Below are 22,325 nucleotides of genomic sequence, written 5' to 3'. Positions count from 1 at the left end.
TGGCTCCTTTGCATAAAAAGTACAAGTCAAGGATGTCCGTTTTGCCCCCCGTTTCTCATTGAAAATGTACAATTTTTTTCAAGTCGACAGTTTCGGATGATTCTGGGGGAGTTTGTAATAAATAAAAAATGTTTTAAAAACATTTTCGGGCGGGGGTGGTTGTTGTCTTCTTGTTTAAAAAAAATCAAGCAGCCACTCAGTGTAGTGTTGCCGCTAGTTGTCAATCCCTGCATTTTTATTTATAACTTTTGAATTACTTAATTATTAAAACAGACAATATAAACATCCACCTAGGAATTTACATGTTTATTTAAAAAGACACTTAAAAATTTCTTTGTACAGACAATTTGTCACAGTATAAAATAAGAGACTACATTGACATATTAGTTCTAACACAGTGAGCACAGTAATCTTGTTGACATGGCATCTTTCCATCAAATTTCATAAAACACAATTGCATACTCTGAAATACAAAGGACAAAAATGCCAAATCATTGTTGATAATACAATATTATAATACAAATAGGGCTCTGGAGCCGCGTGAAGCTATTGGATACAGAGAGTTGGCTGCATTCACAAGCGAGCTATTAGTGATTCAGCTGTCTTTAATTCTATTCAGCTCTTAAAATTGAACCAAAATACACCTGTGTAGCTCCACTGGTGTTTCATAAATTTGAATCTTGCTCCGACACGGGATGGTAGCCGTTTTTATTCCTGCTGGTGTCTTCCTCCGGGGCAAAAATGGCCAGCAATCTCTCTTGCTCTCTCTTGGTTTTGGGCAAGTCCTCCGACGGCGTGATGAGCAGCTGCATGCGCTGTAAGAAGACACAAAATGAGTGTTCAAAAGATGCCGCTGTGTATGGTATGTATTTTAACTCATTCAGTGCCAGACATTTTCAGACCCTCCTTTACTCGAAAAAACAAAATTTGAAAAAAAAGTTCCTGGGGCTGAAAAGACATTAAAAAAACGTTTTTGGCACTGAATGAGTTTAAGTCCTGAAAACACCAAGTTCATTACCTCCCTGAGCGTCCCCTGCGTGGTGCTGATTTTATACGCCATCCACAGGGGGATGCAGACCATGGAGGAGAGAGCCAGCAGCCAGCCAATCGCGTAGCCCCACCACGGATACACATACTCATTGTTGTATTTTAAGGGAGTGTATTTAATGAGGGAGAAGGCAAAAGTACCCTAGCGAGACAATCGATAAAACTTGTAATTCCGTTTCAATGTGGACACAGAAGCTTCGTATTTTGTAACTCACGACACACGTGGCCGGGGTGAAGAACATCCAGCAGTACTTGATGTAAGGCCCGGGACGGTAGCCAATCATGTCTTCAATATTGTCATAAAAGCGGTCAGCACCTGGAGAGTCCCGTTTGAAAGATTTGTAGTTTTGCATCACGAAAAAACAAGTTCGTTTCTGTTTGATAGCGGCTTACCGTAGACCCACGCAATGCAGACGGTCTCAAAGAGGCCCATAAAGAGAAGACACATACCACTTGCGGCGTAGTAATCAAAGAGCTGGAAGACGTACATGCCACCCTGTCGAAAACAACACACTTCAATTCATATGTTTACACACTAGCTGGACATTTGAAAGGCAAATTAGGTTCACCTGTGAAGGCGAAATGGCATTTTAGGATCATTCTTAAGTTTCACCCGAAATCCAAATATCGCAAACATTTTGGTACTAGTATCTCTGAAAAAAACTGCATGATTTCTTGTATACGCTGCAGCAAATTCAACATAATTGCCATCCACAGTTATTATGGATAGGTCCATTATAAATTATAATATCAGAACTACGTATTACAGATAGACCAATTATTATTTTTTTTTTTTACCGGTACCGATTATTAGTGATCAAGAAGGCCGATAACCAATATTTGGAGCCGATATTCATTTTCAGGAGAAAAGGATAATATTGGTGTCAAAATTGAAAAAAATAAAATAAAAACTCTTAAAATTGAAAAATTTGCTCGTGAAAGTCGGCCGAAGTTTGCAGTTTGCAATCCTTAACGGACGCTCCAAATTGGAGCCGAAATGGGCAAGACGAAATCGGTATAACAAAAAAGAAGTTTTTTATTTATTTATTTCCCGTACAAAAATTGTTATACGGCGTACACAACTTGAAATGATCAAAAAAACGTATAAAATACGGGGAAAACGTACAAGTTGACAGGTATGTAGTAGTACTAGTAGAAGTAATGTTTGCAGATATACATCTTCGTCGTAAAATTCTAACAAAGTTGAGGTCGATCCCAAGGTCATCAGCATATCTTCAAAAGTTCAATGAAAACTTAAACAATAGCTCCAAACAGTTTTCCACAGTACATAAAGTCCTCCAAAATTTCAAAATGACACAAACGTTCAAATTTCACTTATCTTTGTTTTGATTTCAAACAAAAACATCCTCTGAGCTGTGTGCGGCCTACCTCCATGAGCATGATGAGGCCCACGAGGAAGGAGACGAAGACCACAGCGAGGAGGAAGAGCTCCCGGCGGTTCTTACGGCGGAAGGTGGCGGGGTACATGTCGACGATGGCGGTCACGAGGCTTTCCACACACACAAACTTGAACGTAAAACAAGAGTGTCGCTTTAATCATTGCAAGGGGAAACGCTCATTAATTCACAGAGCGGCGTCGACTAATCTCACCTGACTGTCCAGCCCGAGAAAAACTATCATGATGAAGAAGAGGGCGGCCCACAGGGGAGAGAAGGGCATCATGGTCACAGCACGTGGGTAAGCAATAAAGGCTAAACCGGGGCCTGCAATGGACAACCAATCAATGTAATGAATTACATATAGTGCGCTCCCCACGCCCCCACAGAGGAGTAAATGTGTGCCTGTGAGTATTGTCGGATGCTCTGTTTGTATATTTTTTGCTGGCATCATGACTAAAAAGTGGGATTCAATAAGTTTAAGTTTAAGTGTCTTAAAGCGGAAGTCAACTCAAACATATTTTTTAAAGAATATATTCTACGCAGGTCCACTAGTTGAAACACGGCATTCTGATTAATATTGCGTTTGTGGAATATGAGTTAAGCAGCAAAATCCACCCCTTTTTATCCATCTGAGGGGGCGGCCATTTTGTCACTTCTGTCGACTGAAAATGACATCACAGTTGCTCAGGGCTCAGATAACGACCAATCACGGCTCACCTGTTTTCTGAAGGTGAGCCGTGATTGGTTGTTACCGGAGCACTGAGCAGTTATGATGTCATTTTCAGGCGACAGAAGTGACAAAATGGCCGCCCCCAGAGATGGCTAAAAACGGGTGGATCAACTCTTATTCCGCAAACGCAATATTTATCAGAATGCCTTGTTTCAACTAGTGGGCTTGCATTGAACATATATAAAATATATGTTTGGGTAGCGACAAAATCCACTCATTTTTAGCCATCTCTGGTGGCGGCCATTTTGACACTTCCGCCTTGCCGCCCAACCTCACCAGATTCAGCCACCTCCGAGATGGGAACGTTCTGCTCATAAGACATGAAGCCCAGAATGGAGAAGATTGCGAATCCAGCCACAAAACTGGTGCCGCTGTTCAGAAAGCACAGCGCCAGGCAATCCCTGCAACACAAACAGTCGACGCCCTTTTTTTTTTTTGCAAACCTGATGTTCAGAATGAATACGCAAGAGTGGCAAAATCCGATCCTACCTGTAGCAGTTGTTGTTGTATTTGTTATAGCTGCCTAGAGCTGTCAAAGAGCCTAAGCAAATAGCATAGGAGAAAAAAATTTGGGTCCCAGCATCCATCCACACCTAAAAAAAACGATTAACAGCCATATAAAAGTAGGAAAAGCGCACACGAAAGCATGAACGTCATTCATATACAAATGCACATGGGAAAGGTTATATAATCCAGAGAATGCCAATGCAAAATCATTGACTACTCAAGACGGATGTTGGTCTTATTTACTTGGATAATTTTTAAACCAAGCTTCCAGAAAGCAAAACAAAGCGATTTTTTTAAAACTTTTTGTTTCAAAACAGGCTATTGAGCAAAACCGGGAGGCCTGTCTGCGTCTGGCTCTCTTGTTTACAGTCCCACTTTCCAGCGCAGATGGACGCAGCGGGCTCCCCCAGCGGAGAGCCATGGGGGTCCTGCATCTGGGGCATCCTCACCAGCAGGGGGCACAACACCAAAAGGCTGTCATTTGGGATTTTAGACTATAGCTATAGCTCCATCTATGATCAATGAACAATAGGGTGGACCTTTCTTTGAATTTACTCCCCAAGTCCCAATACTTTTTGTAACGAGTAATCGAAAATCGATCCAAAATCGATTCGCCCCAATTAATCGATTAATCGATCAGATTAATCGAAAAATCGAGTTGATTAAATTCATCTAGAAAATGATGTCTTGAAACGTTTTTTCATCCCATATGCATAGCACATTTTGAATGTGTAGATCAAATTATGCTTTTTGCGCCAAACATCATTGCGTATTGCCTTTGTGGATGTCTGCAGAACCACACTAGTGGCGTTTTTGGTACCTGTGGGTCTGCCAGACGCCCCAAATCAGGGTAGAGGTAAAACTGAATCCCAATCCCTGCACCAGGTAAGGTGAGTCCCCTCACCAGCAGCACGATAAGCATCAGATAGGGGAAGGTTGCCGTGAAGTAGACCACCTAAAAACCCAAACAGATGTTGAAAAAAAAAAAAAAAAAAAAGTAAAAATACCAGCTGTGTCTCCGTATTCGTCGACCCTCAATAAATAAATAAAGTGGACGCTTTTCACTTCCCACCCACTTTTCCTGTGGATTTCACCCCCTTCCAGATGCAGAAGTAGCACATGACCCAGGCGATGAACAGACATAGCACCAGGTCCCAGTTGAGCGAGCCCATGCGGTCGATGCCCGGCGAGATCCTCAGCGCTCGTCTCCTGTCGGGAACCAAAAACGACAAGCGGCGGAGGCGTCACGGCCTGCCGCGCGCGGCTCCAGCGTCACAACTTGAGAACTCACTCCCAGAACTCCATGACCGGAGATGTGGCATTGTGGGAGACGGTTTGGTTGATGGAGGCGTTTCTCCTCTGGAATTCCACGCAGTTTTCTGGAGACGAACGGGGAGAAACGCACTCACTCCCAAGCATAAGAATGAAATCGTCCTTTTACCTGTGTTCCACGAGTTGTTGCAGGAAGACCACGGTAGATCCCAGGAGAAGGAGAAAGACAGATAGAACATCCCCCACGCCAGGACGATGATGTAGTAGAAGTTCAGCAGGGTCACGATCACTTGTGTGCCATAGCCAAGACCTAAAGGATATGAGCCAGTTGCAGGATTTTAAAATCTATTTGTCAATAATTATTTACAATGCAATGGGCATGCCAGGTTTTTACGATATTACAAAAGATATTAGAAATCATTTAAACGTCACGTTGATGGTGAAACAAGTTTTGAAATGTATTTATCTTGGTCTTGTTTTTTTTTTTTATGTATAAAAAACCTGCTATTTGAACAGGGGTGTGTAGACTTTTTATATCCAGGTAGGATGAAAAAATAAATAAAAATGATGTCGACTAGGGGTGTGCATCCCTCCACAAAAAAAGACGATTCGGTACGGTTTGCGATATGCTAGCAGGGAAACGATTCAAGGACGGTTCGATTTGAACGTGGAACATTCAGTTTACGATTCGATTCGATATAGTATGGCTCAGTTTGATAGTGTATGATGCAACTAACTTTTTGTTATTTTCCACACATTTCAACGAATTTGTCACTACTACAAATGTGACAATTCTTCAAAGGCATATCTCTCCCCCCAAAAAAAAAACAGATTCGATACGTATCTCGATACATTTCAAAGCGGAACGATTCGATTCCATGCACTCGCACCTTTTAAACCGAATGACGTTTTTCCGGTTCCAACCGGTTTTTGTTACACCCCTAATGTCTACCTACACTAAATGGGAAATTATAATGCAAAACGAACCCGAATAAAAACAAACACTTTTCATTTGAGGTGATTCCCACGTACCTTCAAACAAGGGGCTGATTTTCCTCCAGCACGTCACGCCTCCCTCGCTGGTGAACTGGCCCAGGGCCGTCTCCAGGAAGAAGACGGGAACTCCACAGGCGAAGAGGAAGATGAGGTACGGGATGAGGAAGGCACCTAAGCAAGCGGACACGTTTATTTCGGGCTTCCATTTTAGAACTTTTCGCTGAAAGTTAAGCTGGAAGGCTCTTCTTTCCCCCTGATGGGTGGCCCGGGACGTTTGGCGGCGCGCTCACATTTCCGCCTCTCGGCGGGGACAGCTGCTGCGAGCGAGGAGCAACAACAGCTGTGTGACCCCGCCAGGCCCTGAACTTTGACCCCTGCCACCCCGCCGAGGAGAGCGAGCACACGCCGTTTCAAGACGCCCCGCTGCCCCTCACCCAAAAAAAGGGTAAAAAATAAAGACGAGAAAGAAGACGGGGAACATTTACATTTCAACGAAACAGCCGGGGGTCGTAAAACAACTATTGTTTTGTTCTGTGTTGTCTGCGATAGCAAAACAATAGCACAAGAACTAGCTTGATCTTACCGAATGGAATTTTTTTTTCTTTCCCCCTCTCTTCCACTCACCTCCTCCGTTCTTGTAGCAGAGGTACGGGAAGCGCCACATGTTGCCGAGGCCGATGATGGACCCGGCAACGGACAGGATGAATTCCACCTTGTTGCTCCACTGGCCCCTCTCCTCCATTTTCACCTCCGGGGGGGGCGGCGGCTCCCGTGCCTGGCCATTCTGGAGGCGCACCTTGGCGGCGGCGTCACCTAAAGGCGGCAAGTTAACCGGGGGGGGAAACGTATGTTGGATTTTATATATAATACGGAAGCAAAACTGGGCGTTGGTGAGTTTACCCATCATTGCACTTGTCCTTGTACGCCTCGCGCGTGTGCTTGCCACAGGTGGTTTAGCCTGTAAATGCTCAAGATTTAGAATTTAAGGACAGAGTGGGGGTGGGGTGGAGGAGGTGGAGGCGGGGGCTTGGAATGCTAAACTTAGTCCAGCCTCCACTGTCTTTGCTGGCCGCTGAGGAGCAAAGTGCATCGCTTACACTTGACAGTCAAAATTGATGGGGGCGGCCGGACATAGAAGACCACCTGAGTGGCCAAAAGTGCCACCTTGTCATTTGTGACATTTATGAAGGATATGATATGGAATAGAAATTGAAATCTAGAGCAGCGAGTCCCAACCAGTGTGCCGTGGCGTGTCACAGGAAATGATCCAATTTCACTTCGCTTTGATCATCGTTCTATGCCCAGTTTTGAAAAGTAATCTATCGTGAAATTTTTTTTTCCACAGTATCCTCACGGTATTTTTTAACACAAGCAATAAATGAATCTGTATTACAATAAACAAGAGCAGATTTAGGATGGATGTTAATTTTTGAGGTTAGGCTTACTCTGAAATAAAGACAAATGAACCATGACTTGATATGAAAGACGTTTTCAAAACTCTGCCTCAATTAGAGTTAACATACTAAAAAGTTTGACTTGCAGTTTTAAGCGTTGACTATGGCAACTTCACTGCAAATAAATCTGTGACTTTATCACGTTACTTGTCTTGTTTCATCAAACAATATGTAAATGTGAACACTTAGACACAACATATACACATATAAATATGAATATATATATATACACATACAGTATACATACATACACACATACATATATACACATACAGTATACCTATATATATACATATATACAGTATAGAAACATATACGTATATATACACAGCATATATACATATACATACTGTATATGCATATACACACATATATATTTATATATATACACATACATAAATACACATATATTTATATATATACACATACATAAATACACATATATTTATATACATGTACTGTATATACATATACAGTATATACATATATACATACATATATTCATAATTAAAGTGGAAGTCAACCGAAACATATTTTTTTTCAAGAATATGTTGAAACACGGCATTCTGATTAATTTTGCATTTGTGGAATAAGTTATAATATATGAAATACTATTACATAAATATGAAGTAATATTTATTAGAATGCCCTGTTTCAACTAGTGGGCTTGCATAGAACACATTCTTGAAAAAAAAAAAAAATGTTTGGGTTGACTTTCACTTTAAAGACTCTCTCAGTGCCTGTGCGACTCACTCAGATGAAGACGGCAAAAGCGGCTGAGGCGAGTTTGCGCCAGAATGTACCCGGGGATAACTTATGAGTAGACCCCCCCCCCCCCCCCTCCGCATTCCATTCTGCAAAAGACAAAATAGATAAACTGCTATCACTCTAGAATGATGGAACCATAAAGGTGGGGGAAAATTAAAAAAAAAAAAAGACAAGCGCACCAACATCAACTGTTTGACTAGGAATAGTTTATTAAAAGGTGAGAAAACAAAAAAAAAAAAAGCCACAACCCATTATTTTAATTGCTTTCAAGCTATATACATTATAAATAATTCCACTACCACACAACCATTTCTTTTTACCTAAACAGGAGTCTGAAGGGCCGCACAGAAGGGAGAGTAGTTTGTTTAAACACGACACGTGTTGGCTGTTTGACTGGTGATCGGTTATTGAAAGCGCGGGAGACCTGGGGAGCAGCTGGTGGATGTTTCTCGAGTCAAATATTTGTGTGGTGAGGTTTATGATACAGGAAGTTTAAGAAATAGGCTTCGACTTGGAAGCTACTTCATCAAGCGTCTATTGCCATCCTGGACTCGGCGTTTGAAGTCAAGTTTGTGAGGCCGGACATAGTGCTAACTGTTCTGGTGAGGATCCTCCGCTGGGTTTAGATGGACGGCGGCGGGGGGGCGGGACCACGCGGCTCCGGCGGCCGCCAGCAGGCTGGGCGTGGCCAGCACCACCACGGTTTCCTCGGACACCCCCGCCTCGGCGCCGCCCCGTCTCGTCCCCGCGGCCTTGAGGGAGCAGTCCACGCAGATGTAGTCTTCGTTCTCCGCCATTTCGCACGAGACCCCCACGCACACTTGGTGGAACCACTCGTCGCAGCCTCCGTCGCACTGCACCCAGTCCACCTTGAAGACGGAAAGGAAACAATAAAAAAACAATTAAAAAAAAAGGTACTGTTGAGCAATTGTTAGCATCTCATGATGTCAAAATGTGAATTGTTTAAACATTCACTGCCAAAAACGTTTTAATACGTCTTCGGCCATTCGATCCCAGGAACTTATTTATATTTTTTTCTATTTTTTTTTTCAAACATTAGGGTAAAAGATGATCTGAAAATGTCTGGCAGTTAATGAGTTAATTAAGCAATTCAACATGATTTGGGGTCAACAGTCTTGATGTTGATGCATAGCAATTAGAGATAGACCGATAGCTTTTTTTCAGGGCCGATACCGATTATTAGTAGTCAAGGTGGCCCGTAACCGATATTTGGAGCCGATATTAATTTTTCGTAAAAAAAAAAAAAAAAAGAAAATATTAGCATCAGAATCTTAAAAAAAAAAAAAAAAAAAAAAATCATTAACTTTGTTGAAACGTCTTTAAGCATATGTTCATTGAACAATTTTACAGATTTGCATAATGTAGATTTTTTGGGGGGTACTATTATTCCTATAACTTTTTGACGATATACATCTTTGTTACCAAATTCTAACAAAAAGTTCAGGGAGCACCCAGGATCGTCAGCATGTCTTAAAAATGAAATCACTTAAAAAAAATAGCTCCATACAGTTTTCGACAGAAAATGTGAAGTTCTCCAAAATTTCCAAATGACAGAAAATGTAAATTTGTCTTGATTCCAACACAGTTTTAAATTGATTTACTATCTGCCATCAGATATTTGAAAAAGTCTGATGCCGATAGTCATCAAAACGCAAAATATCGGCGCCGATAATCGGCCCGGCCGATAATCATTCTATCCCTAATAGCAGAACTCGTAGAGTTGTACGGGTTCTTACAACAAGCTATTGCAAATGATTTTGCGGACCCACCCCAAGTGCAACATGGTCAAATGTAAGTGTAAATAAAATTCCATCTGTGCGGCAAGCCCACCGAATGCCACCGCTCTGATTGGCCGCCGCAAAAACTGGCCATTTGTTAACTTAGCGGCCAACGTCATGTGGCTGTCTCCCGAAAGGTCCCCGCCGACTCGGCCTGTTAATATGTTATGTGTAAATCTCTTTAAGGTGTTCTAGTGCTGTTATCAGCTGTGGATACACGATAAAGTTCCACGACGTTCATTTCAGGAACATGTTTGTGATTAACTCAGAGGAAACTCGACAAACACGGTAAACATGTCTGTACGGACATGTTTCAAACCAACCCCCGAAGGCTCAAGTAAGATAATGACGACGACGGAAACGAAGGACAATTTGGCTGTTATTATAATTAGGGTACTTTTAGAAATCTAACATGTAGTTTCAGCTAATTTTTATATAAGCTTTTTTTTTGTTTTCATTCCGTGTTTTCTAAATTTGAGTTTTATTTTGTTCGTTAAACACAATAACCTTGCCCCCGAGTTGTCCGGTACACGCACTCAAGCTCATGCATGTAATATTAATATGTAGTTTTATGTTAAACAGAGGAAATGCTTAAGAGTCCCACAGTTAAGTATAAATATCGTGTAAAATATTGCTAACCTCACGTTCACCGCTGACGTCCGTTAATATGTAATCTGTCGGTGTGTCTATCAATTATCTGTGATGCTTATGTTCTTTTTGTCTTTTCAGTGCAAAGTGACTTCCTGACAACATAAACATGATGCGCTACATGGAATATTGAGTTGGATTCAATGTTTCCCCATCCGTGTTGTTAACAAAGTCCCCACCTTGTCTTTACACGGTCTTTGGCAGTTTTTGGCCGCGCACACGGCGTTCTCGTCGTTGGAGTCTTCGGCACCGGACCACTCGTACTTCGAGGGGATGTCGAGAATCTTCTTCTCCTTCCTCTTGTCCAGACCCTCTCTGATGGCCTCTGCCTTGGCGGCCGCTTTCTCCTTCCGCTTCCTCTCTTTCTCCTCTTTGGCTAAACGTTTAGCCAGCTGCTTCATCTCCCGGCTCTTGTCCAAACCCAGTTTCAGTTTCTTCTTCTTAGGTTTGCCCCCGAGGCCGAGCTCCAGGCCGGCCCTTTTCAGTTCCTTGGACTTGGGCGGTCGCACGCCGCCAAGCGCCCCGACCCCGCCGGGGGAGGACATCAGCATGTGGTGATGGTGGTGGTGCTCGGCGCGCTCCAACTTCCGCTTCCTCTTCTTCTCAGAGTCTTTGATCTTGATTTTCAGAGACTTCTCCATTGGACTGTCATCAGGCTGTGGAAAAGAACATTTATCATAAATGTAGTTAACCCCTGTTTATCGTGGGAGATACATTCTAGACCCAACAGCAGTACGTTAAAATTTATGATGTGGAGGGATCACATCCATCCATTTAAACGTATTAAATCACACCTAACCTTGTTGAACACACTGTAACTTGCGGGTATCTTTTAGTTCATTCACCCAGTAATTTCATAGTAATTTATAAAGTTATCTGAACTGTACAGTTAAAGAGTGTGAAACATTAAGTCAGATTTGAGTTGAGGTAATTTTTTTGCCACTAGGTGGCATTAGCATTCCATGTTGGATGTTGGTGACAGGAACAGTGCATTTTTGTTTTCAAATTAAGAGTAACTTAATTGAAACATGAAGCAACATTTGAGTTGAGGTAATTTTTCTGCCACTAGGTGGCATTAGCGTTCCACGCTGGATGTTGGTGAGAGGAACAGTGCATTTTTGTTTTCAAATTAAGAGTAGATTAATTGAAACATGAAGCAACATTTGAGTTGAGGTAATTTTCCTGCATTAGCATTCCATGTTGGATGTTGGGGACAGGAACAGCGCATTTTTGTTTTCAAATTAAGAGTAAATTAATTGAAACATGAAGCAACTCATGGATTCCTGCCCACTAGTCCCCAGTCTCCACAAATATGTCAATTGTATTTTTTTCATTCAAACATCCTCCCCAGCGTTTTTTTTTTTAAATCTGTGCCTATACCTCCATAACCTGTAGGTAGCGCTCCTCCAAGGGGGGATGAGTGGCCTGCAGGATCCTCCATATGTGCTGGGTCTCATCCAGAGACACCTCCAGCAGGTCACCCAGCATCATCAAGTCCTCCAGCTGGGCCTTGGCTTGTGGAGACAACTCCAGGACCGGCGGCTCCAAACTACGAGGTACCAGAGGAGTCTTCCTGGGCTGCTTTCTTGGCGTTCCCACATCTGGAATATCATTTTCTCTTTTTTAATATTTAGAGTCATGGTGAACACTAATCGAAAGGAGTTACGCCTCACTTTGCACAACAGACTTGGAAGCCGAGGAGTAGGCGTGTTCGGCGCAGAACGAGGGCGTGGCGGTCGGCCACATGTGACTAACCACCTCTTCTGACTTAACTGGGATCTCATCGTCGCAGAAGAGGTAAGGTTTCACTTCCCCTGGGTCCTGGAAACACAACATCCCGAATTATGAGGAATCGATGTTCGCCTCTGACTGGAGTTGAAGCCCACTTTTACCTTCACGTCGTAACCATACGTCTCCCGGATGTCCTCGTCCGAGTCGGTCTCCTCGTCGTCGTAGTCCACGGACTGACGAGGCGACGTGGCTCTGCTGAAGCCTGACTGCTGGAAGGTCTGGATGTGACCCTAGATAAAAATAAGGGCTCTATCAATTCATTGTTGTCTTTTTTTTTTTTTATCTAAAAGTACATTTGACTCCGCCGTCATACCTGCAAGTCGGGGTTGGCTGCGGCTTTCTGCAGCTCGGCGTTGATGATCTTCTCCGTCTTCTCCCGCGCAGCTTGCTCCACCATGCGCTGGCTCAAAACGGACAGCTTGGCGAGGGCGGACGACAGTTCCTCCGTGGCCAGAGCTCGGCGTGCCCGGTCCTGGTGGCGACGTTGACAATTAGGTCACGCAAGTTCCCCGGTTTTTCCCTCACTCAAGGTCATGTGCAGCAGGACGAAAAGTTTGACAGCCCTCGATTTCAAGTGCATACCTGCCAGCTCATTGCCCTCTCGGTTAAACACTGGAGGGCCTCGCCTTCTGGTAGTCTCACAGGGAGCTTCTGCAGCGACACCAGCAGGGACAGGATGGTCTCCAACCTCGGCCGCCTGGACCGTTGACATAGCGGGCACAGAAATTTGGAGTCCTTGCTATTGCTCTGCCAACCGGCGCCGAGCTTCTTCTGCGTTCCCGTCTTGGGAAGAGGCACGCACACGCCGTGGAACCAATCCTTGCACAGCTCGCACTGCAGCATAAAACCGCTGGCCGTCTTCCGGCAGAGGCAGAATTTGACTTCCTCGATTCGGTCGGCCATGGCCATCTTGGCCAGGTTGGCGGCGCGCAGGGAGTGGATGGCCTCCACCTCTTTCTGCTCTTTGGCTTTGAAGGCGGCCACCACGGCGGAGGGGTCTCGCGCCTCCTCCAGGCTCTCGTCCAGGTCGCTCAAGGTGTCGGGGTCGAAGCCTCCCCGCTCCTTCTCCATGAGCTCCCTCACTCGTTTCCGCTTGCTCTTGCTGTTGCCGTACACGCCGATGTCCACGCGGGGACTGAGGACCTTAAACGACCATATGAATACGATTTTAAATCACCTTTCCCGGGCCCAGCCCAGCCCTAACCTGAGATGCGACGTCTCACCTGCAGTAGCGTGTATGTTGAGTTCTTTTTGAGGAAGGTGCGACCAGTCCTCTCCCTCCAGGCTCGCGCCGAGGCCACCTGAGACTCCACCTGGGCCAGCGGATCCAGACGGACGGGGATGGAACGACCCCGAGCCAGCAGGTTCTCCAGCTGCTCCAGGTAAGCGTAGCTACTCCCGCTCTGAGTGTGGGGAGGAAAAAAATCGAGTCAATATAAATCTTGGGAGCCACTGACCAAGATTGAATTTCGTCTGTACCTGAATAGCGTCCACCTTAGCAGTCCAGTCTTTGGCTTTTTGCAGGGCTTCTCGTAGCGCCAAAATATTCGGTAGGTATGCTGGAATGTTCCTCGCCTCCAGCACGATACTTTCCAATGTCACCATGCTGTGTCGAGGCCTTTGTTTGAAAACAGGAGCGACTCAGCTCGCTAATTTCAAGCAACGCTGTGCACTTGCAAGAAGTCATCGGTGGGCGATTGAGAGCGGAGCAATACCTGGCTTGCAAGCAAGCACGGGCCTTGTCCTCCCATTTCTCGGACACCGTGAGGATCTCCTGCAGTTCAGCCATCGCCTTCTCAACGGCGTGATGGGGAGCCAAGCCCACCCCGGAATCGATTAGGCGCTTCATCAGCTCCAGGGTGACGCGGTGAGGCTCCGTCAAGGTGATGCGCACCTTGAAAAGACAACAGATATTACATTGTTACAATGATGACTTTTAAATAAAAGGGGCTTGGATTTTGGGGGGGGGGGGGGCTCCAGTGCCCTTAACTGCCATTGACGAATTTATTCGTCTTTTCACAGGACTGCCATTTAATCCCAGAAATGTATTTATATTATTCCCCCTTTTTTTTTTTTCAAACATTTGGTTAAAAGAGGGTCTGAAAATGTCTGGCAGTTAATGAATTAAGTGGGGAGATTTTTTTCCTCGGCACACCTCTAGCGGACATTCAATGTTTACCTTAAGAACATGGCAGCTAGTTTACAAAAGCAGTTAATGTTGACAACTATATTTAGCAAATTTTCTGAACCCCTTTGTGGCTATTTAAAGATGAATTTAAAAAATAAATAAACAAGAAGCTTTGATTCCCGCTTAAAAAAGGACAATACGTCGGTCCCCAATATAGGGGATTTGATAATATTCAATTCATGTCTCGATTTCTGACCCAAAGCTCGACACGTGATTCAATTTTTCATAAATTCATCAACGTTTTTTTACGTCTTTTCAGTCTAGCCATTCAATCCCAGGAATTTATTTAGATTTTCTTCTACTTTTTTTTTTTTTCCAAACGTTAGGGTAAAAGAGGGTCTGAAAATGTCTGTCAGTTAACTATATTTACTATGCTTATATTAATATAAAAATACATTTGTCAGCATAGAGTAACTTATTTTGTGGACCGCCAAGTTACGTCTCGCAGACCCTCCGGGAACCGAGGGCCTCGGTTTGAGAACCTACACGCCATCAAATATTTCGAGGCCAACCTCATCGAGCCAACGGGCCTGCTGGAGCTCCTGTTTGAGGCGAGGAAGCTCAGGCAGCTCCACATCCAGCCCACTGCCCAGGTCCAGAAGGGCCTGCAGCTTGGAGGAATCCGGCAGCTCGTCGGCCAACGCGATCTGGGCTCGCTCGTGGAAGTCTTCCACATTCTCGAGTAACTCCTGGTGAACAAAGACTCATTTCGCTCAGACTTTTTTTTTTTTTTTGCTGTCAAAACAACAACATGGTCGGTGATTAAAAACAGAGCCGAACCTTCACTTGTCTGGCCTGGCTGATGATGCAGGGCAGCCTGTAAAGCTGCTCCACAAAAGCCTTGAGCTCGTCGACAGTCAGCTTGCTGCGGGTCCGACTGCTCTCAGAACGCAGGCGGCTGCTGCGGGTGTGGGGTGGAAAGCGACTTAGCGCATCTTAAATGCACAATTATCTTCCTTGTAACGTCACCTTACCTGTGTCTCTGCTTGCGGCTGAGCAACATCTGGGCTACAGAGGAGCAGGTCTCGGCCTCTTTCACCATTTCTCGGAGACGGCGGAACAAAGAATTCTCCGGGTACTTCCTGTCCTCTGCATCCTCCAGCAAAACCTTGAGCTCAATTAGATCTATGTGAGAGAGAGGAGGCAATTATCATTTTTATGCTGATTTGAAATATGCCATATCAGATTTTTGAGACATTTTCATTTTTGAGTTTGACCTACAAAATGCATTTTTATTTATAGCTATGATGTTTCAGGAAAAAAAAAATCCACCTGCTGCTGAACTTAACCCTTACATCATAAATGTTAGTAAATATATTAGATATATCATTGTTATCAACATTTTTATTTTTATCATGAAAATCCGATGTACTACAGAAAAAAATACGAGAGCAGATTTGGAATGAGCGCCCAAAAAATGCATCTAGAAAAGTTTGAAAACGTTAACCGTTAATCTGCCGATAACTAAATTTGGATTTTAAAATAATGTTTTAATTGCCATGCCTCAATTCCAAACCATGACATTATTTCAAAATGACCGTGCAGAAATTGCACAACCAAATGAAATAAGATTCAGTCTCTGGTTTGGTCCGCAACATGTCCAAAAATTGAGGTCAAAACCTTTCTTGTTCTTCTGGTCTGCCGCCAAAGCCTCGTTGATCCTTTTTGCCCAAGTGTCATATGACTGCGCACGATTTTTCACACCATACAGCATGGCCGGAAGCTCCTCCAGATCGTAGCGATACCTGAACACGAAAGCTTTGACCTAAGCTTTGTGGGGACGCAAGAAAAGTCGTGCAAAAACAACAACAAAAACATTTCAAGAGCTTGCCTGAGGCACTTGTTGCTGAGAGGGCAATCGCAGAGATCTGTTGCATGGTGAAGACAAACCAGCCGATCAGGACAACAAGAGCAGGTGAGCGCCGACAGGAAGCAGGTGGTCTTGCACTTGTGGCACTGGCGCTCGTCATCCGGGACCAGCTCAAAAACTTCCTGCTCAGAGGACAGCACCCCCTACAGGCAAAGAAGAACAAGTCTTTTTTCTTTTTTTTTTCCACGGAAAATGCGAATAGGTGAATAAGAACCGCAGCAGATTACTTACCATTTCTTGTACTGTCTTTCTGAGCTGAGTCTCCTCGTCCATCATTTCCCCCATCTCCTTGACAACGGCCGCGGCCAGCTCCACGTCCAGGCTCTCCGGATCGGCGGCCATCTTGCACAGCAGCTCATCGTGCGAGAAGACGCAGTAGCGGCGAAGGCGCCGGTAGTGGGTCACGCACTGGCGGCCCATCGGTAACTGGGATGAAAAGCAGATTCCGACTTAGATGCCGCTCATTAAGAGGGACGTTTCTTAACATTGCTTTAGCCTCACCCAGTCGGCAGTGCAAAAGTTGACAGCCTCTGCAAAATTGTAGCCTTGGTTGAATCCACTGTGGTAGGCTCGCGGAAATGTGACCACAAACTCCCCTGCGCACTGATTGGTCCTGTACACCTACAAAGGGACGAGAATATCAAAATGCTGGAGGGGTTCAAGTGGGGATACAGCATCCCCTAGCCCCTGTATAGCACCATCCCTGACACACACGCTACTAAATACGACTACTACTAAATAGCAAGTTAATAGTTTGTCAAATGTAAAATGTTTACAGGCACGCCGTGCTCCATGAGGACGTTGGGGTTCATGATGGTGACCAGCTGATGGAGGAGGTCCGGCTGCGACTGAAACAGCTCCGGAGCCAACTTTTTCATCACCGCCTCCAGCTGCTCCGCCGCCGACGCCGGCACTCCATACCAGGTCTTTGGCTCCCCCCTGATGCCCCAAAAAAAAAAATTGAACCATTTTTGCAACGGGGGATAGTGACGAGCGTCCATTCGACAATCTCACCAATGGAGGAAATTAATGGAGTAACTCCAGTGGTCCTCGATGTGCCAGCAGAAGGAAGAGAAACACATGCCCACATAGAGCCAGGGCACCTTCATGCCCGAGATGTCCACGTTGATGTGCGTGAGGACCGACTGCTCCAGCACCGGCATGTTGTTCAGATTCCAGCCAGAGTTGGCGTACTCCTAACAGGAACAGTCAAAGATGTGCTATTTAACTCATATAACATTTTCAGAAACTCTTTTACCCTAAGGTTTGAGAAAAAAAATAGAAAAAAATATAAATAAGTTCCTCGGATTGAATGGCTGAACTGTGAAAAGACGTATAAAAACGTTTTTGGCAGTGAATGAGTGCATCTCACCTAATGTTTTTAGGTTATCTAAGTGAAGCAGCTCAGTGGTCTCACCTCTTCATCTCCCAGTAGCCTCCTCTTGCCGTCTCTGACGGGGAATCCGCTGCCCACATCCTTGGAGCTGATGTCGGCGCCGTACTCCACGATGACGTCCTCCTCGATGCTGCTCACCAGGCGCCAGAACTCTTTCTCCACCAGCTCGGTGGGCACCATCTGTGAAATGAAAATTTTAGTCTCTCTGGACCAAGGTTATCTTAGTTAACGAATGAAAACTCTTTTTAAAAAAAAAAAAAAAAAAAAAGCAAAAAGTAGTTTCGTGCTATAAGACCAAAATATTTACATTTCAAACTCATTTCGCAATTCTTTACGCACATGAACTGGCATGTTGAAATAGTCCGACTTGAACTGGTCGGCCATCTCGCCGAAGCTCTGGAGCGAGTATTCCCTCACAGCCTGCTCAAAGCCAAACGCCTCTCTGGGCTTACTGCACTCCTACATCCATAAAAGAGGGGGAAAAAAATATTTTAAAAAAATACAGACGGGAAAATCGATCTTAGTAGTTGTGTTGGGTTTACCTCCGCGACACATTTGGGGCAGCGCCAGTCACCTTTGGGCACATCATGAAGCGGCGGAATCAGGCAGAAGGTGTGGTAGCTGTCGTCGCAGCCGTCGCACAGCAGCAGGCGGTCCTCCTCGTCGCCGCGTCCGCACATCAGACAGAAGTAGAGGTCGATCTGGGAGAGCGTCATATTCAAGCAGGGGAACGCAATCAGACAAATCCGCAGCCACACACTCACAAAGTTGACTTCCAGCGTCTCCTTGCGAGGTCTCATTTTGATGGCGAAGGCTTGAGCTTTGAGGTGACGATGTTTCTTGTGGTAGCCGTCGTCTAACGCGGAGGGAAACGCTTTTAGGCTGACGATTGCATTTGATCAGGGAAATAAAAATTGCAGTATGATTCTTACCTGCCGACACAATTTCCAAGTCCACCACCTTGGGATTGTTGCCAAAAAGTTTGAGGCCTTTGGGCTCTTTGTTTTCCCTCTGGAGAGATAACAAGGACAAAAAGTCTGGTGAACTTAATTCAACCTTTTCGAAACTTCTTAATGCACATAACCAACCGTTCCACGTTTCAGTCGTTTTTTGCTACTTTTACTAGTAGAACAAACACGTGTTTGCACCACGGACTGCCCAATACATTTCCAAGGACATCCAACCTGAGTGGGCCTGGTATTTTTTTTTTTGAGGATTTGAAATGGCCTAAATAATATTTACATTTTGAGTGAGTTGATTTTTGTGGGAAAAAAAATGTACAAAATGAGTTTTGTTCCGCAGTTTTGTGCCATCCTTGAATGGTTATTTTTATTCAAGCGAGCCCTTTACACTGGGGGAAAAAAATCAGTGTGTAGTTGTTGAGTTAGGATAGTGGATTGAAAAAAAACGTATTTTCAAAAATGAAATTTATTAAGAGCATGTATTTTGCACATTTGCATGCATTTCCTCCATATTTGAAATTTTCTCATACACTTGGTTAGGAAGTGTGTGGTCCTAAGTGGCCCCCCCAAGTATAACTGATAAAAAACTGTAAAAATGTAAGGCATAAGTTTCAGTTCATCATTTGAAAGAATTGCGTCAAAAACAGTTCACCTGAAATAAGTTGCATTATTCAGCCTACTACAAAATGTTTTTGTTCCAAGTGTTAATCCTTGTCAATACCCACTTCCGATTTAAGTCGCCTTGAGCGTCTTTCGGCCAGAGGACGCTCTTTCACCTGCGCCGCATCAACCTCTCCGTCTTTGTCCTCGTCTTCCTCCTGGTCGTCCTCCTCCACTGCCTCCTCGCCAACTCCCTCATCCACGTCCTCGCAGTCGTCTCCCTCCTCGTACAGTTGCTGGATGCCCTAACGGAAGGCAATATGTGAGCATTCAAATGCAAACGGCTGAAAAACAATATTAAAAATAAAAAACTGGATGGAGCGGCCTTACAGTTAAAGTGGCTCCCGACTGGAAAAGCTCATAGGGGTAAAGGATCCTCTCATAGTGGGACCGCAGGAGTGAGCCGGTGCCTTTCCCTGGCGGGAAGCCCATTCGGCTGCTCACTTTGGACCACCTCTTCTCTTTACATGCCGTCACAAAGCCTCCTTCGGATGACACAACCTGAATGTGTGCAAAAAAAAATGTTGCATTTTATGCTCATAGAATCCTCCATGAAATAAACTCCAGATTTACCTTGCTGAGTTGATACAGGTCCAGGACCTTTCGCTCCACGTGTGGGAAACGAATCTTGGATCCTTGCAGCTCCCAGAACTTTGCGATTTGATCCAGGAAGTTGAGCTTTACCCGAGTGAGTGCCTGGACCCAGAGGAGAGAAAAGGTGATGCGAAAGGATAGCACAGACACATACCAGTATTATTGACACATGGCCAATACAAAAAATTGAAATCTCCTGAAAACTGGTGTGCTGAGCAACGTTCAATACAAAACAATACCCTTTATATTGATTGAATGAACTAAATGATGTACCCAAAATACATGTAGAAAATAACATTTTTTGTTATGATGCAGTGCAGTTTTCTGCCACCAAATTGCAATGTTGTTTCTACGTTGAACACACCTTTCGATAGTGTACCTATATTGATTTTTTGAAGGAAAAAAAGGACCATAAAAGCTAGAGACACACATCCAACTTAACATTTCGTCATGATGATGATGATAACAAACTCACCTCAAGTTCATTCAATCTTTGTACTCGAGGCGTGAACCGGAAGTGACGCACGTCGCACGCAAACGGAGGCTGCCAGTCCTTGTTGAACAGGGTGGGAAAAAATAAAAAATGGAAAATGACTTGACGCATAAAAGTAAAAGAAGAGGCTTGAACACGAAGTAATACGAATTATAGCATACACTTTTCCCTGCCAGTGGCACACGACATCTTAAAGACATTGCGACTTTGAAGTGGGTTGTGGTCCGTCTAGGACCTGCCCACTTTTTCCATATCTGTTTTGTTCCCACTCTTTCATATAAAAACAATAATAATACGTTCAAGGAAATTGCGAAAGTTTATAACGGTTGCTTTTTAGGCCTACACACGCGACCACAATAAAGTGAGGCGTGACTGGGCTACCTGAGGCCCAACGTCGAGTTGACGTAGCTAACGTAAATTAGCTAGCTGAATACATGAAGTGTGAGGGGTATTTATCACTATTTTCCACCTTTAATACGATTTTTGGGGGGTTGCGTACGTAAGATTATGCTATATAATATGAAATGAAGGAGTTTTGAGTGGTGGTGCACACAACAGAAGCCTTGTGTGACCTCTAATTGGAGTAATGGGAAGTGGTCCTGTTTTTCTAAAAACAGGCCGACAGAAAATAAGCACAGTAAAAAAATATCACATGATAAGAAATGGAATTGTTCACATTTTCGTGTTGTTACATAGATGCTTTTCAGTTTACCTCCGGGGGTCTGATCTTGCAGATGCCAGTTTTCTCGGCGATGGGTCGGATCTTGTTGATAAATCCAAGGGGGTCCGAGAAATCCTCCCAACTTGGCTCAAAAACGGGACATTCAGGAGGGGGCACAAACTCACCGGTTGCAGACATGTTTGGATGTTTTTTTCTTTTCCTCCCCCCGTGAGAAGTCAATTAATTGTGTTATAGTAAATATTCCCAAGTTGCTTTCACCAGGCCATGACTGGATCCAAATGTTCCTCGTCGCGTGGAACTCCCTCCATCATCTTCCTTGGTGTAAATAACGTCAATGACGTTTATGATAAGGGATGAAATGGAGATATTTTGAACGTTACTCCAGCTTGGAGTCATGCAAAAAGCTTGGATTTGCGGCGCTTTGTCGCCTCTCCTACAGAGGACAGAGGGCAGTGTCAGTCCGAAACGCCATCACGCCTCTTCTCTCACGGCGGAGATACACAATCGGGGTAAGTAGACGATTCGATTCACTATTTGATGGTAAAACACTCAAGTGCTTGTAAATACAAAGAACACAATCCAGGATAGCGTCGTTAGCTGTGGGTGCTAACCTAGGTCGGTGTGTATACCTGAGTTAGACATGATCTCTTCGCGATGCTGCACTTCCAATCGAGCGCACTCACGCCGAGCGGTATACGGCCACTTAAGGTATTCCCTTGTTTCTGATAAAATCCATCATTATCCTTCCAGGTAGGTTACTATCGTACATTGTTGACTGATGCCTTCGTTTGCCTCCGCCATTCATTGACGCGTACAGGAAACTAGCACAGGGCTAATTTGCTTAGCTTAGCCACCGAGCATTGCGCAGCTAACGTTGGCTAAAAACGTCTCTTTGTCGGAGTTAATTTGATGTATTGTGATTGCGAAAGCGTTACTTGTCGTGGTTAAAATGTCAAAAAAATGAATTGTTATTTTTCTGATGACACTTTTTATTAATTTAACGTCGCCTGTCGTTGCTGTTGCCACATTAGTTGTGCTAGCGCCTCTTAGCGGCGTGGAGTCGTCATT

General features: G+C 44.3%; 2 protein-coding genes across 5 annotated transcripts; both read right to left on the bottom strand.

The window, feature by feature from the left end:
- Positions 1-354: 354 nt before the first annotated feature.
- Positions 355-6,887, bottom strand: LOC147126777 (sodium- and chloride-dependent GABA transporter 2-like). Its single transcript, XM_086022760.1, has 15 exons — positions 6,853-6,887; positions 6,577-6,765; positions 5,989-6,123; positions 5,126-5,266; positions 4,976-5,063; positions 4,761-4,893; positions 4,505-4,639; positions 3,667-3,770; positions 3,454-3,578; positions 2,659-2,771; positions 2,437-2,574; positions 1,441-1,543; positions 1,263-1,363; positions 1,019-1,189; positions 355-815 (listed from the first exon to the last, which is right to left on the bottom strand). The coding sequence occupies exons 1-15, from the start codon at positions 6,857-6,859 to the stop codon at positions 666-668; spliced, it is 1,833 nt and encodes a 610-aa protein (XP_085878886.1). The 5' UTR covers positions 6,860-6,887; the 3' UTR covers positions 355-665.
- A 1,473-nt stretch (positions 6,888-8,360) lies between these two features.
- Positions 8,361-22,297, bottom strand: kdm5a (lysine demethylase 5A). 4 transcript variants are annotated; one of them, XM_086022745.1, is made up of 29 exons: positions 21,288-22,297; positions 20,558-20,635; positions 20,062-20,184; positions 19,819-19,989; positions 19,554-19,724; positions 18,799-18,877; positions 18,631-18,722; positions 18,409-18,567; positions 18,206-18,325; positions 17,888-18,046; positions 17,485-17,666; positions 17,247-17,409; positions 16,972-17,091; positions 16,702-16,896; positions 16,432-16,613; positions 16,221-16,345; positions 15,575-15,725; positions 15,381-15,501; positions 15,113-15,289; positions 14,128-14,306; positions 13,892-14,030; positions 13,636-13,815; positions 12,995-13,555; positions 12,726-12,884; positions 12,514-12,642; positions 12,295-12,442; positions 12,002-12,222; positions 10,801-11,277; positions 8,361-9,043 (listed from the first exon to the last, which is right to left on the bottom strand). In XM_086022745.1, exons 1-29 carry the CDS (start codon positions 21,432-21,434, stop codon positions 8,765-8,767), a joined length of 5,187 nt encoding a protein of 1,728 aa, XP_085878871.1. In that variant the 5' UTR covers positions 21,435-22,297; the 3' UTR covers positions 8,361-8,764. The 4 variants fall into 4 exon arrangements, with proteins under 4 accessions (XP_085878871.1, XP_085878869.1, XP_085878870.1 ...); XM_086022743.1 differs by having other exon boundaries at positions 18,409-18,722; positions 19,554-19,733; positions 21,288-21,690; positions 21,887-22,297; XM_086022744.1 differs by having other exon boundaries at positions 19,554-19,733; positions 21,288-22,296.
- Positions 22,298-22,325: the final 28 nt, after the last annotated feature.

The sequence above is a fragment of the Filicampus tigris genome, chromosome 22 (assembly GCF_054856515.1).
Source record: "Filicampus tigris isolate MCC_2025a chromosome 22, RoL_Ftig_1.0, whole genome shotgun sequence".
In the NCBI taxonomy this organism is placed as follows: domain Eukaryota; kingdom Metazoa; phylum Chordata; class Actinopteri; order Syngnathiformes; family Syngnathidae; genus Filicampus; species Filicampus tigris.
Note: the sequence above shows the minus strand (reverse complement) of the source record. Positions and strands in the feature narration are given on the sequence as shown.

Coding starts and splice junctions, on each gene's coding strand:
- kdm5a (XM_086022742.1), bottom strand. CDS start 21,434: ATGTCTGCAACCGGTGAGTTTGTGCCCCCTCCTGAATGTCCCGTTTTT. Junction 15,502..15,574: donor AGCCGCAAGCAGAGACACAG/GTAAGGTGACGT, acceptor CCACACCCGCAG/CAGCCGCCTGCGTTCTGAGA. Junction 14,031..14,127: donor CGTGCTTGCTTGCAAGCCAG/GTATTGCTCCGC, acceptor TTTCAAACAAAG/GCCTCGACACAGCATGGTGA.
- LOC147126777 (XM_086022760.1), bottom strand. Junction 6,124..6,576: donor CTGCTACAAGAACGGAGGAG/GTGAGTGGAAGA, acceptor CCGCTTGCTTAG/GTGCCTTCCTCATCCCGTAC. Junction 2,772..3,453: donor CTCGGAGGTGGCTGAATCTG/GTGAGGTTGGGC, acceptor TGTCCATTGCAG/GCCCCGGTTTAGCCTTTATT.